The sequence below is a fragment of the Tinamus guttatus genome, unplaced genomic scaffold (genome assembly GCF_059628265.1).
Source record: "Tinamus guttatus ecotype Peru unplaced genomic scaffold, ASM5962826v1 Tinamus_guttatus_pri_ptg000116l, whole genome shotgun sequence".
In the NCBI taxonomy this organism is placed as follows: domain Eukaryota; kingdom Metazoa; phylum Chordata; class Aves; order Tinamiformes; family Tinamidae; genus Tinamus; species Tinamus guttatus.
In genome coordinates this window covers 1,920,028-1,934,816 of record NW_028288650.1, presented here as the reverse complement: position 1 = coordinate 1,934,816, position 14,789 = coordinate 1,920,028, and the positions used below count along the sequence as shown (strand labels likewise).

General features: G+C 40.1%; 1 protein-coding gene across 1 annotated transcript; it reads left to right on the top strand.

Annotated features, from left to right (window-relative positions):
- Positions 1 to 107: 107 nt before the first annotated feature.
- MCM8 (minichromosome maintenance 8 homologous recombination repair factor) lies at positions 108 to 14,124 on the top strand. The gene is made up of 18 exons (XM_088521312.1): positions 108 to 234; positions 418 to 492; positions 1,085 to 1,167; positions 1,317 to 1,466; positions 2,141 to 2,244; positions 3,837 to 4,035; positions 4,728 to 4,813; positions 6,218 to 6,369; positions 7,394 to 7,592; positions 8,390 to 8,420; positions 8,733 to 8,873; positions 9,685 to 9,826; positions 10,007 to 10,202; positions 10,463 to 10,676; positions 11,320 to 11,529; positions 12,050 to 12,126; positions 12,499 to 12,688; positions 14,004 to 14,124. The coding sequence occupies exons 1-18, from the start codon at positions 108 to 110 to the stop codon at positions 14,094 to 14,096; spliced, it is 2,469 nt and encodes an 822-aa protein (XP_088377438.1). The 3' UTR covers positions 14,097 to 14,124.
- Positions 14,125 to 14,789: the final 665 nt, after the last annotated feature.

Genomic DNA, 14,789 nt, shown 5'->3' with positions numbered 1-14,789 from the left:
GTGCCGCGGGTGGGACAAAACCCCTCGCGCGCTGCGGTCGTGCCGAGAGGGGCCGCCGCCGCCATCTCGCGCCGTTGCCCCCGCGCTGCTCCCTGAGGTGGCGCGGGATGAGCAGGGAGCCCCGCGGCAGGGCCGGCAGCCGGGGAAGGGGCTTCCAGGGCTGGCGCGGCGGGTGGCGGGGCGGATGGCGAGGCAGAGGACGGAGCGTGGAGTGGAAGAGCAAAGTGGAAGCCGGTGAGCAGCCCCCGGCCGCGCAGCGCTCTGCTTGGGCTCTAGCTGCCCGCATCCGAGCGCTCTCGAGAGCGGGAGAGAGCAAAAGTTAAATAAAAGATTCCATGTCCTTAAAAACAAACAAACAAACAAAAAGGAATGTTTCAGTGTCGGCCCTGGTTTAATCCGAACTTTAATATTTTCTAGCAAGACCTCAGTTATTTCAGCCAACGTTGGACCAGTTTATTCCTTATAAAGGATGGAAACTTTATTTTTCTGAAGGTATTTCTAGACTCTACTTATAATAAATGCTCACTTTTCCTTGGAATTACTTGTAATAGTTGGGATAAACTAAATGGGATGCAGCTAAAGCTTGGTATATGAAAGTAAGGATTCAGTAGAAATTTTACAGCATACTGGGGTCTCTGTGTGTTACAGACCTTGGAAAGAAGCCTTAGGTGATGTAAAATATTATTTTTCTTAAACCTGGCCCATTTGCCATGTAAAACCTCCACTCCACCCAGGAGTGGAATAAATGTACCTCAGTGAACACTTCATGATTTATTATTATTACTATTTAAATGATCTGCTCATGTGGATGTGAAGTTGTACCTCAAGGTCAAAGGAACTGTTAAAGTATTTGGTAGATGTTATAATATTGAGTCATCTGTGGTTTAATTGCTTGTGCTCTGTCACCTGAGGCAAACTCCAGTTTTAGAAAGCTGGGATACTGTAGAAATACGTCGCCTTCCTCAGTTTTAGAGTACAAAAAATAGGAAAAAAAAAAAGGGGGAGAGAAATTGCCTTTTTATATATTCTCTGAAATAAAAATAATTAGTTTTGCCAATTACTGATGTAGTATGTTTTTAATTAGCTTATGCTGACAAGTCTCCTTCTGTGCTGAAGACTCGAGCCTTTGAGAAGTTTTTCATTCAACGCATTGAGCTGTATGATAAGGTAGAAAAAAAATCTACTGTCAATTATACAGCCTTATAAGATCTTGCCTTTTTTCAGTCTTTATTATGTCTTATGTAAATAATTTCCTAAGCATTAGATACTTGCTTTTATGGTTTGAAGACTGTTTTATAACTTTAACTGTTTCACAGGATGAAATAGAAAGAAAAGGAAGTATTCTGGTGGATTATAAAGAACTCATTGAAGACGGGGACCTAACCAAATCGATACCAGATATATCTACTGAATTAAGGGATATGCCTCAGCAAATACTGCAATGCATGGGCTTGGCAATTCACCAGGTAAATATGAACTTCTAATACATAAAAGCTGAGGCCCTTCCACCTCATGAAAGGGAATCAGTGGGACTTAAAGGCAATTATAGTTTAAAAATGAATATTTGTTTTTTTTCTAACTTTGAGTAAACAGTATGTATTTAATGAAGAAAAAAAACCCTCTTCCCTCTCCACCTCTTCTGTACGCCCTTCAAAATCATATTTTGTAAATGCTTTCATCTTAGTGTGTTTTGCTTGTTCGCTTTCCAGCTAGTCAACTAAGATTAAGCAAGGTTCTAATACAGGAATTAGGATTTTATATTGCGTAAGTTTGATTAGCAAAGGGAGTTACCTGAGCTGTTTGTTCTACTTCATGTAGCAGAACCATGGCTGGTATGTGAGTGGGGAGATCCTGGTTGTGTCCTATGCCTCTTAAGAAGTAGCACTTCCCTGCTTTTTGACAGACAGGTCCTCCTTTTTTATTTATTTTTTTTTTTTGTAGTGAGATTTCTTTATTTTAAAGAGGTGAGGGCTACAACCATTCAGAGCAGGAAAATACTCTTTAGCTGGGGTCCCTGGACAGCATAGTGCTCTTGAAACTTGAGCAGGTCTAATAGTAGTCAATGGTAATCAAACTTAAAAGCAAATTGAATCAATATTGTATAACTTACTACGTTTGTGTCTGTCCTTCTGCTCTCTAGGTGTTAACAAAGGACCTTGAAAGACATGCTGCTGAGCTGCAGGTGGAAGAAGGATTGCCACTTGTTGGAGAACCTATAATAAACGTGCCACATATTCATGCCAGGTAATGGGTGTTGTGTATTTATTTGGCTGTTTGCAGGAAGATCTAATTGCTTCTTGTGTAATGGTTGTCAATACCCATAAGCTGAAAGCTGGCTGCTTATTTAGTTGTTTATTCGCGAGAATTTGTTAAGCTATTCTCAGAAGAAGAGTCCATGTTTCGGCTCACAATGAGGTGGGGGAAAAAAATGAAACCTTCTTATGAGCTGAAGAACCAGCTGTTGTAAGCAGAAAATTAAATTGTAAAATGAAAAACTGCAATACCAATTGATTTTAAAAAAGAGAAATGTGTATAGATTTATGCTGCTTAACAGAGAAGTTGATTTGCTGTGGACCTAAAGCAAAATTGATAAAATTTATCATTCCCTATGCGGGTGTTTGGATGATGGTATGAGGCTGTGTTATTTCATATTACCTTAAATCTGTTAAAGGGTTACCTGTAGAACTTACCAATAATGTAAGGTGTTATTAATTAAACTTTAGTTTGAAATGAAGTAGCCGAAGTTAAGGCAATGCTAATTCTGCATAAAAATGTTTTACAAGAACCATAGTAATTACTATCTTCACTTTAAAGCCGTGACCTCCTTAGGGAACTAAAACAAATGATTAGCAAGGGTGAGCTTAGCTGTCTGTGGAGTTTGGAAATCATGGAGTCTTAGGCCTTGGGAAATGAGGAGCGGGCCTTTTGAACTCTATTTCAGTAGACCCGATATGGAGAGCAAGGATCTTTTGGCACAGCAGGTGGATTTAATTAAACTGTTGGATTCCTCAGACACTGATATATTTTAATCTTTGCATTGTTATAAAACTGCACCCTTTAGCCAGTAGAATGTGTCTAGGAAAAACTGTCCAGGAAAGAACCTGGGAGCTGGCATATACCTAAGGGAAAGTTAGGTATCAATGAAGTGCCTTGCTCATAAAAAGGATGTTAGGATTTTTTTATTATTCTATACAGAATGTAAAGAGGTTTGCTTTGTCCTGTGTAAATAAAGGAGTGGACCCCTAGGACTGAAAATCAAGGGAATATAATTGAAAGCAACTTCTTTTAGATAGTGATTACGCAGACACTCTAGATCATGTGGGTTTGTATCACCTACTGTATTTTTTTGAGATCTCTCTATTTGAAATCATTTGGTTCTACAGCTTCCACAGGGCTGAAGTGTGTTCTGAATGTTTTTGTTGGTTGTTCTTGGGCCTGAAGATCACCTTGTTATGCCCCTGAAACATGTAAATGCAGCCTTTGTTTTGAAGTGCAAGTAAAATAAATCTTTGAGCTCTGGTTTTAAACTGGAATTAGTCAAAGAGACAGTTATATGTGACTATAGGTTATTTTCCACTGTATTATTAGCCTGAGATGTTTATGGGTGGGAGGTACCTGTGCTGCCCTCCTGTATATGTAAACTGGAGTGTAACACCTGGAATATATTTAGCATTAGGAAGCTTTCTAGAACAGGAATCAAATCCTGTACCACGGGTCTATAGCTAAAGTCACTGTCTAATTTTTGTTTGGATCTCTGCTACTAGTTTGCATGTAAACATCTGTGTTTATTTAAGGATAATGAGCTTTCCAAATGCTAATGCTTCATTTTTATGTAGGGTGTACAACTATGATCCACTAACTCAGCTGAAAAATGTTCGGGCCAACTGCTATGGGAAATACATCGCCTTGCGTGGTACCGTTGTGCGTGTCAGTAACATTAAACCTCTCTGCACCAAGCTGGCCTTTGTATGTGCCACATGTGGAGACGTTCAGGGAGTTCCTCTCCCTGATGGGAAATACACCCTTCCAACTAAAGTAAGTTTAAATCATCTAAATGGGTGTTTTTCCCTTTTGCTTTTCTGTCAGGTGCGGTAAAAGACACACTGCTGATGTTTAGACTGAAACACAAAGCAAAAATTGCCACGTGTTTTGGTATTGTTGCACAACTTCATTATTGGGGCAGAGTATAAAAACTTGCGCAAAACTTGCAGAAAAATCTTTTCTCTGTTACGTTTCAGCAGTCGCTTCTGAAAAGGCCTTTCCACCTCCTTGTGGTGGTTTTCATGATTAGATTAGCTTTTTTGTGGCTTTGCTTAGAACTTCCTCTTTTAACTTTTGAATCCAGATAAACAATGAAATTACTAGTCAAGACTGTGTGGTCATTTTTATGTAACCTGATTGTGCCCAAGTGAAAAACCATCTCCTCTGGCAAATCTTGGTGTTGTGGTGAGTAGGTAGTGGTGGATCATTAAGGAGATAATGCAGAGCAGCTCTATTTGCTGTGATAATTAGGAACCAGAGTTTAGGTGTCTGTGCTGGATGATTCTTTATCACACATTTTCTAATGTGCATCCTAGTTTAACCTTTTGTTTTTCCCATGATACACTTTTAATGAGTTGAATTATTTATTTTTATTTTTTAATTGCTTCACTTGATTTAAAAGGGGGGAAATGCTATCAAAAAGACTGGTTAAAGCTGAGAATGAGTTGGAATGAATGTTCTTACAGTGCCTTGTTCCTGAGTGCCGGGGCCGGTCATTCACAGCAGACAGAAGCTCTCCTTTAACCACTACAGTGGACTGGCAGTCTATTAAGTAAGCATTTTAATGCATCTCTTTTTTCACCTCTGCACAAAAAAATCTAATTCAATAGAGTAGGCAAAAGTGAAAGGATTGCTCATTACACATTGTGTAAGCGCAAACACCTTATTCTTTTACACTAAGTATTGCTAGAGAAAATTGCTTCAAAGTGGTGGTTTTCTCAGAGAACTTGGGTACCTTAAATACTACCCCTACTCAGTATATCAGTTTCTTCATCTTATCTTGAGCAACTTCATTGAGAAATGTCAGTTCAGGCTCTATGCAGCTTTTCTGTTGTTTTTAGTTACATCTATTATTCAGTAATTTTTCAGTAACTTTTAATGAACTACAAGTCATCTAGGAAAACCCTATTACATTATGTTTGTTAGCCGCAGCAGCTGAGCTGAATGAACTGAATACAGTCTTAAATGTTAAAAAATTCAATTTAAAGTAATATTGGTTGTGAACCTTAAATCCTTGATGCATGCTTAATAGGAGGAAATAATACTGGGGCTGCTGTTCATCTCCTTTGTATGCCTAATAAAAAAAAAAAGTGAGTATGTCTCAAAGAGATCTTTATTCTGGGGAATGTTCTGCTGCTGCCATGAAATTAAAGTGCAGGAAAGAGGGCAGCAGAGCTGTTTTTCATTGCTAGTGTAGCAGGATCATATTATGTTCTATTTATGCTACATTATTTCTTGTCTGTCCCCCTATCTTATTGCAAGTGGGGTGTCAGCTTGGAAGATGGACTCCCTGTTTCTACTTCCTGCGCTCAGATTGCCTAAGTTCTCGTGCTCTGTTTTAGTGTGCACTTTCTTTAGTAAACTTAAGGAGAGCACTGAAAAAATGACAGCAGCTCTAGAGAGTGCTGTTTAATGCAACTTCTTTAGGAAAGTTTTACTCTGAGATTAAAGCACACACCCCAGACTGGAACCACTTAGAGAACTTGGCAATTGTTACCTTTTTACAGCTATGCCAAGTGCCTGTTCTTGCTGTGGTCGGAGGGACTTTCTTGAGTTTTGCAGAGCTTATTCTTCTATCAGAATTGCCAGCTGCCTTCATCAGAGCCGTAATATTTGACCATTTAGCTTCATATACAGAATATTATTATCTCATGTAGCGTATTTATTCCTATGCCAATGTGTTTGTCAGGTCTAGGAAATTTAAAATTATTATTTCTGGAGTTTGTCATTGTCTTTCATGGGTTTATATGTAATAAGTACCTGTTGTTTAAAGTTCTAGCTGAAAAAAAAAAGCTTCAGCACTTCCAAATTCAGTGTTGCAGTTTCTAGCCCTTATGAGGGTGTTATGTGCTGTCTCCCTTTTTGGTAGAGAAAGGGTGGGCTAGAAGTGCCCATGTACAGACTCCTTGTGCCAAAACTGAGCTGGAAATGTGGGCTAATACCTCGTGTATTGCAGGGTGCAGGAGCTCATGTCCGATGATCAGCGAGAAGCAGGTCGAATCCCTCGCACGATAGAGTGTGAGCTGGTGCAGGATCTTGTGGACAGTTGTGTCCCCGGAGATATGGTCACCATCACAGGGATAGTTAAGGTGTCAAGTGCTGAGGAAGGTAAAATAAACCATCTCAAACATCCTTTTCTCTGCGAGGACTTTCTTGTGCTTACACAGTAATATAAAAACAGGCTTACCTCTGAGCTCTTGGAATTATAAATTCTTTAAGCATATATTTCTTCAGGAATTACAAAAATTCCATTAATTGCTTGAAAGAGGAAGAAGCAGTGCTGCTCAAGTCTCTGGTCTGTACATAATTATGATCCTGAATCTGAATTTCTAGCACTAACATCAAGTGAATTGGTGATAAAAGTCTTTTGGGCCCGCTAAGGTTGGAGGGGGACACCTTATTTCCAGAAGTCTCAGTGAGACAGGTTACCTGTCTTCGATTTTCATGCACCTTTTAAACTATCATGCTGTTGCAAAGGCATGTTACCTTTCTCAACTTATTTCTCTTTGGGGAAATCTTGTGATGGCTTCTCTTTTCAAAAATCAGTAAGCACGTATTCCAAACAGCTATTACAGAACATACTGCAGAACCTGCAACTGTGGTTTGCTGTGACACTGCATTCTCTGTTCAGTAATCATTCTGTTAAGGTTATAGGAATATTAATTACAGTACATGTTTAAATCTTCTACTCTGTAGATTTTTTTTTCTGTAAATACCAGAGTGAAAATTTTGCATATGATTCTTATTTGACTAGAATTTATAACTCTTGGATTTTTTTTTCCTTTATAGGAGAAAATTGTGTTACAAGAACTAAATGCATGCACATAAAATCTCAGATATGTAGGTGTGTACACACACACACATAAGTGTGTGGGGAAGTGTCTGTCTTCCAAAATGGCAAAACACTTTACCATGTACCTAAGTGAGTGAACTCAAAGAAGAAAGGTCATTAGAAACTTCTAAATTGCATTAATTTTTGAAAATAGAGGTATTCGACTATGTGTATATAAACAACTTTTATTTTGCACATGACCATACTTAATAATTCTGAATTATGCTCAGCTGCTTGTCAGTGACCTCAGTGTTTAAAGATATAAAAATATCCCTTCATTCTGTGTCATCTCTCTAACAGGAGCTTCTAAAAATAAGAATGACAAGTGTGTGTTCCTGTTGTACATTGAGGCGAATTCTATCAGCAACAGTAAAGGGCAAAAAATCAAGAATTTTGATGATGAGACTTTTCAAAGAACATTCATGGAATTTTCTCTTAAAGACCTTTATGCTGTTCAGGAAATTCAAGCTGAGGAAAATCTGTTCAAGCTCATTGTGAAGTAAGTTGTGTCAGTCAGTAGAATTAACTTGCTGACAGCTGATCTGATATACTGTAAGCTATGAAATACTGCACAAGGAACAGGCATTATGGTACAGAGATTTAGCAAACTGAAGTGGGCCAGGGGCATGGGATGGGCAGAAAGTATTGCTGCAGGGAATGCCGAGTAGGGAAAACTGAGGATGTTAGGAATTTGGGAGGGGGTTAAGCATAGAGGGAGGTGAGGAGTATTTCAGTTCAAGTCTGAGATGGAAAGCTATAGATTAAAGAAAAAGATGCATGGATTTTGCTTCTTGTTGAGCAAAATTCAACTGGTAGGCGTGGTTTTGTCCTCTGCCTTTCTGCAGCACAGGAAAGAGATGAGAGAACTAAGCAGAGGGTGTGAAAGACCCTCTGAGGAGGTTAAGAAGTGAAGTTCTAGCTGGAGTGTCCTTCAGCACCTCTCAGCTTGGATCAAAGAATGGCAAATTATAGCCCCTTTAAAGAGAGCCTTGCAGGGGTTAAGGGTAGCTACTTGATAACGATAAGAGTGGGTGCAGCAACCGTTGGGAAACTTGTTCTGCTCTGTGCAAACTCAAATGAAAGGCTTTTCTTACCATATCGAGCATATCTGGCTATTCAAAAATGTCAAGAAATGCAATACTGTTTTTACTTAGAAACACTTGCACTGATGGGAAATATCACAGCCTACTTTTAAGAATAGTAATTCCTATGTGCTTCTAAGTGGGACAGGGTGATTATTTAGTAGTATTATAAGATCAATATTATTGCCATATTCTGAGGTGCTTTGTTTTTCAGCTCTCTTTGTCCTGCTATCTATGGCCATGAGGTAAGTAGTATCACAGCTCTGTTTATAGCTTAAGTTTTAAATTTTTGCTGTGGCAAGTGCATAATCTCCTGAAGGATTTTTAAAGCTTGGCTGCAGAGGTGGTGATGGGGCAGAGTGGTGGTGTGTTCCCAAGTGACTTTTCATGCTTGTCCATGCACTGATTAAAATATCCTGGCAGCTTCATTCTGTTGGAAGTATCTTATGGGTTTTCAGTCCTTCCATCCAGTAGGAAAAGACTGTTGTGGCTCATTCTAGGAAGCCACCAGTTGCCACCATGAGATACGTAACTCATTTTGGTACATACTGCTACAGATTGTAAAAGCAGGTTTGGCGTTGGCCTTATTTGGAGGATGTCAGAAGTTTGTAGATGACAAGAACAGAATCCCAGTGCGAGGAGACCCGCACGTCCTGGTTGTTGGAGATCCCGGATTAGGAAAAAGTCAAATGTTGCAAGTATGTCTTAATTCATTTCTACTGTCTTTAATGTTTTTCCTCTCCTTCCTTGTTACCTTGTCTTCTTGCAAGCAATGTTTTTATATTATTCTTTAAATGGAAAATCACTCATATACAGATGATGTGCTTTTTCATGTCATTAGTAAATAATTCAAGTAAAGCTAATAAATAGTCTGTCCCTCGGATAAACCTGGAGATGTTGCTCAAAACGCTTATAAGAAACAGCCAAAGGAGAAAAATAAAACTGTGTAGTCCTTTTATTTTTCAGTAGTCAGTACTTTTCACATATTTTTGGTAGCAAACAAATATACTTTGAGTGTCATCCTCTCTGTAAAATAGAGGCATCGGTAGTTATCTCTGGAGATTCATTGGGAGAAGCCAGTTAACATAATTCTGTGTTCTAGCCGAATTTAGCTGTGATACCACTGCATTTTGCCAGTTCACGTAGACTTTCATCAAGCTGACCACGCTTTTGCTTTTTCTACTTCATATTTCAAATTGCAAACTGCCTTCTGGAGGCATGGAGGAGGCTAGGACTGTCCCTCGTCCCCCTGTTGTGGGGAGAACTACACGTGCTGCTTCACAAGCAGCTTGTGTTGGGCATTCAGACAAGATCCTGGCCTCGGGTGACAGATAGCATGTCCCCAAGCGTTTCAATAGCCTCAACAACGTCTGTGTTGTGCTCCAAGTTCCACAGTTGTGAGCAACGCAGCGGACATGACCATGTACAAGTGCTATGACCAAAGTTATTCCTATGGTTTTGCCTAAGTGTGCCTCCTGGAGCTGCAAGGAGTGTTTCTTTCCCTCCTAGGCAGTGTGTAACGTTGCTCCTCGAGGTGTGTACGTCTGTGGTAACACTTCCACCAGCTCTGGCCTCACTGTTACCCTGTCCAGAGACGGTGCTTCAGGAGACTTTGCCTTGGAAGCTGGCGCCTTGGTGCTTGGAGATCAAGGTAACGCTTCTAACCTTAGAGGCTTTGGATGGTGGGCATGTGTTTACGTCCAGATTTTCCTTCAACTGAAATTCGAATTGGGCTTTTATCCCCTTGATTTGTTTTCTTCCTCCTGCTCCCACGAGTAAAGCGGAGTCTAATAAGTTTAATTATTTTTTTTCTTGTGTTAACTGTTTCCAGGGATTTGTGGCATAGATGAATTTGATAAGATGGGAAGCCAGCATCAGGCCTTGTTGGAAGCTATGGAACAGCAAAGCATCAGCCTTGCCAAGGCTGGCATTGTTTGCAGTTTGCCTGCCAGGACATCTATCATTGCTGCAGCAAACCCCGTTGGAGGACACTATAACAAAGCCAAAACTGTGTCTGAGAACTTGAAGTGAGCACTTTCTGAAATGTTTACAGTTCACTTTCAGGATTAGGTGCTTTTGGCACTTTTGTAGTTCACGTATAATTGCTTTCTGCTTTTCTGTCTTGAACACAATCTGACTGCAATAATTTTTGGTGGCTTTTGTGGGAAATAATTGCTGTTTTGCAGCATCCAAAGCATGGGACAGGCTTTTCTAAATTTCTTTCAGAGTTGCTGTAGACTTCCACTTTTTTACAAGCGATGTGCCTTTTCTTATGCCTTTACTCTAGAATGGGGAGCGCTTTGCTGTCAAGATTTGACCTGGTTTTCATTTTGCTGGACACCCCCAACGAAGACCACGACCACTTGCTGTCGGAGCACGTGATGGCCATGCGAGCGGGGAAGCCGGCGGCGTGCAGCGGCGCCGTCGTGGCTCGCGCCAGCGCGCAGGACCGCTCCGTCCTCGAGGCCGTCTCGGACCGACCGCTGCTGGAGAGGCTGAAGGTAGCGCTGCGCTGGTGGCTGCTGCCATCCTCCTCCTGGGGTGCTCTCTGGGGCCTTGCCAGCTAGTTAGGCTAGTTAGTCTTCAGCTCCCTGTTCCCCTTCGCATAATGAAATTAAAAAGGACCCACTTAAGGCCTCGGCCACCAGTTTCTGCCAGTTGCAGCAGCTCCAGCAAGATGCTTCATGTTACCTGAAGCTGCATCTTAAGCCATTTTATCTCTGCCCAGGAGAGAATTATCCCCTGTTGGGAATTTACCTCTGTGTTTTTGAGGAGAGGAGAACAGCAGTGATGACTTATTCTTCTGTGTGCATATCTGGTAAACATTGGAAGAGGCTTTTGAGGAAAAAATGGTTGGTATTTTTCAGTCATCTTTGGCACTTCTCATCATTACAAATGAGAAGCTTCTGCTGCTTTTCCTGAAATAGTCAAATGTGTTTAATTACAGTACTAAGCATGGTACATGGAGGGATTTTTGTTCTTGTCACTTAAAAAGTTCATATATGAAGCACTAAGGCCTTTATAGAAAAGGTTCATGCACTCAAAATATTTCAGCAGGCAGAGCACAGAAGAAATGTTCGTGTTAAAATTGGTATTGCATGGAGTTCTGACACTTGAAATCTAATGTCTTTGCAATGGGCTTAGATCTCCCCAGGAGAGACCTTGGATGCCATTCCCCACCAGCTGCTGCGGAAGTACGTGGGATACGCGCGGCAGTACGTGCACCCGGCTCTGTCTGCAGAAGCTGCCGAGGTCCTCCAGGGATTCTACCTGGAGCTCCGCAAACAGAAGCAGGGAACCGACGGCACCCCCATCACCACGAGGCAGCTCGAGTCACTGATTCGACTCACAGAGGTAGATTCGAACCAAAAGCCAAGGGATTTATTTCTGCTACTGATATCCCGGGATTTTTGTCTCGCAAACGCTACTGCTACTTAAAGCAGCTTTACTTTAAGCAGCTACTGCTGCTTAAAGCTTTTCATGAGGCAAAACACCCTGGAGTGGCTAGTGGGGAGAACCTGCCAAGTTCCAACAAAGTGGAGGGAGAGGGAAGGAAAATAAAGATGCAGATGAACTGCTGCTTGTCTTGAGCTGAAACTGTTGTATTTTCCTCTAAAGCTGTGTCTGAATACTTCTGCTGTGCTGCTTTTACAGGAATACACTGTTAAAAGGCAAATTCCAAGCTAATGCTACAGTCTTCTAACACAAATAGGAAGAAGATACCTTTGGAATGCAGAAGAATATTTCATTTCTAACTCTGTCCTCTTAAACACTGTGTTTCTTTTTTATACCTTTGCATTTGTCCATTATGTTCACTATCACTAAATGCTTCTTCCCCTCTCCCCTGCCTTTTTTTTTTTTTTTTTTTTTTAAGGCACGGGCAAGGCTGGAATTAAGGGAGAAGTCTACAAAGGAAGATGCTGAGGATGTAATAGAAATAATGAAATACAGGTAATATGCAGTGGTTTAAAAAAAAATGCAACACGTTTAAGATCTGCACACACAATCGGCTTCATCTGCTCATTTTTACAAAATGTCAGCAGCCCTATGTTGCCCTGGATATGATAGTTTGGTAGATCTTTAGTTATGAGTATCAGTTTACAGTACTTTAGAAGTTTCTTTGTCTTGTGTACTCACTTTCAGTTATTGTGGTTGAACAATTTAAGGTGAAAAGTGATTTGAACAGATGTTTAGTTCCCTAGACGGCAACTTTATTACTAGGGGAAGTTTTTCCAATGCAGCTTTTGGATACTTTAAAATCTTCAGCAATTTTGTGCTTTGGGGAGTAAACTCATGTACCTTTTACCCTCTATTGATTTATAGCATGCTAGGAACATATTCAGATGAGTTTGGAAAACTGGACTTTGAACGCTCACAGCATGGATCTGGGATGAGCAATCGGTCACAAGCAAAAAGATTTGTTTCTGCCCTTAACAATATTGCAGAAAGAACCTACAACAATCTCTTTGAATTACAGCAACTTCGACAGATTGCAAATGAATTACAAATACGAGTAAGTTGGGAAATCAGAACACTTCTTCAACAAACTATATCTTCAGCAAACTGTAATAAAAGTAATCAAAAAATGATTACAAAATGGGAACTGAAAAAGATGCATCTGTTGTGGCACTGTGCAGTGAAGAGAAATAAGCAATGTAAATTGCTTTTAGTCTAAATGCTTTGCTAATCTTTAGTCTGAATGCTTTGCTAAACAGTTAATAAGCTGTTTGACAGTAACACCATCCTGCACTAGTAAGGCCTACTTCTACTTCTGGATCGTGTTCTTCTCCAGACCATGTTTTATTTTATGAAGAACAAGTTTGGGTGCAGTATCCTTTGCTCTCTTCAGCTTCTGAGGGAACAACCCCATCTTGATTCGTGGGATTTTTGTGGTGAATTACTTCACTGCTGAAATAGAAATTAATGTCTCTGGCCATCTCTAGCTCAAATATACTTTCTGGGGTTTCATTCCCTCTTCAGGTGTCCTAATGGTGTCACTTAATAGGACTATCACATCATACACACAGCCACAAGTGAATTTTATCCCATAGTTGACTTGCATTTGGTGCTTATGGAGGGCTTTAGCCTAAAAAAAAAACTGATTGAAAAGCTTCAGATGGCAATGAAAAATTTAAAGCTGCATAACAGACATAATGACTGAAAAGTAAAAACAATTAATTGCTTTTCCTGAAATTTATTGTGGGCAAATACATTGTTCTTTACCTTGTTAATCTACTTTGGCCTGCTGGTACAAGATGGCTTCAGTGCTTAGACCTGCTAAGGTGCTGATTACAAATAAGATTGCCAGGCAGCATCCTCACCAAATCCACCACAGTCTAATGTTGTTGCCAGCTCTCTTCATACGGCCTTCAGTGACGAGTTTCAGTTGAAACTAGCCACATCCAGTTAATCCGGTTAATTCTAGCTTTGTCTTCCTATATAACTCATTTGCCCCCTCAAAATTTTATTAACAAATGCTTCTAATTTCAGAGCCTCTCATTCTTCTGACTTTATTTAGCTATAAACTACTTTTCAGAATTGTGCAGTTTCTTTTCAAGGTTCTCTCTGCAGGAAACGTTCCTCTTGTGTTTCAGAACTTGGATATATAGGTATGTTACTCGTTAAACAAAAAGACCTTTCAAATAAAGCGAGATACAATGCATTCGACTGTACTAGAAGGAAGGTCAGGAGTTTGCTAACGAAATTAGCCTTTTTTTAGTTCATTTTCTGTAGTGCACTTAGGCAATTCTTAGCAAGTTTGTGTTGCTTTAGATCTGTGGAAATGTTATGGTTCCAATCTGATTTTTTTTCTGCCTCTTTCTCTCTAGGTATCTGATTTTGAAAGCTTTATTGGATCTCTAAATGATCAGGGTTATCTTTTGAAAAAGGGTTCAAGAATTTATCAGCTCCAAACACTGTGAAAAGAGCCGCCCTGACAAATTTCTTGACACCCAGCCATAATATCTGAGGCAGCCTGATGGAAGCACCGCAATAAAATGCACTAAATTGCAGCCTACCACAATACTTGATGCCCTGCCAGCCCTGTTGCTTGCTGTGGTGTGAAAATTCCCCTTCAGGAACTAACGAGGTCAGAGACTTTCTCAAAACTGAGGCAGGACAAAGTGGGCCCTAGTGCTGCTGCCTGATGTATCCTGCAGGTTTTCCAGCCCAAAGGAGACTCTGTGGAATGTACTCAACTCTTGAATAGTGGAAAGTGTATTTTACTTGGCTCATTGCAGTGCAATAAGGTGTTTTTGTTTTGGGGCTTTTTTTCTTTTTTTTTTTTTTCCTCTGAATTTTAAGTGTTGTTATACCTACCAATTTAAAAATGACTCTTCTATGAGAACGTGAGTTGCCTTTTTAGCACTGTAGTACCTTGAAGAATATAAAAAGTATAAAAATGTTTGCAAAAAAAACAGTGAGAACCTACATCTTGAGACAATACTCATGTAGTTGTAAAAAGTGACACAGTGGAAGCGATTTGGTTTTCTGGCCGCAGCTCTAGATTTTTTTTAATATATATAGTTGAGATTTTATTTAAAATTTAGTCTAGTGAGAGTGCTTCCTTATTTCCTAATATATTTGTGTACAACTACTTAGATTTTATGTACCCT

Excerpts from the sequence above, each read along its gene's own strand:
- MCM8 (XM_088521312.1), top strand. The coding sequence starts at position 108 with ATGAGCAGGGAGCCCCGCGGCAGGGCCGGCAGCCGGGGAAGGGGCTTC. Across the intron at positions 1,467-2,140 it reads TGGGCTTGGCAATTCACCAG|GTGTTAACAAAGGACCTTGA; the intron begins GTAAATATGAAC and ends TCTGCTCTCTAG. Across the intron at positions 8,874-9,684 it reads GAAAAAGTCAAATGTTGCAA|GCAGTGTGTAACGTTGCTCC; the intron begins GTATGTCTTAAT and ends TTTCCCTCCTAG.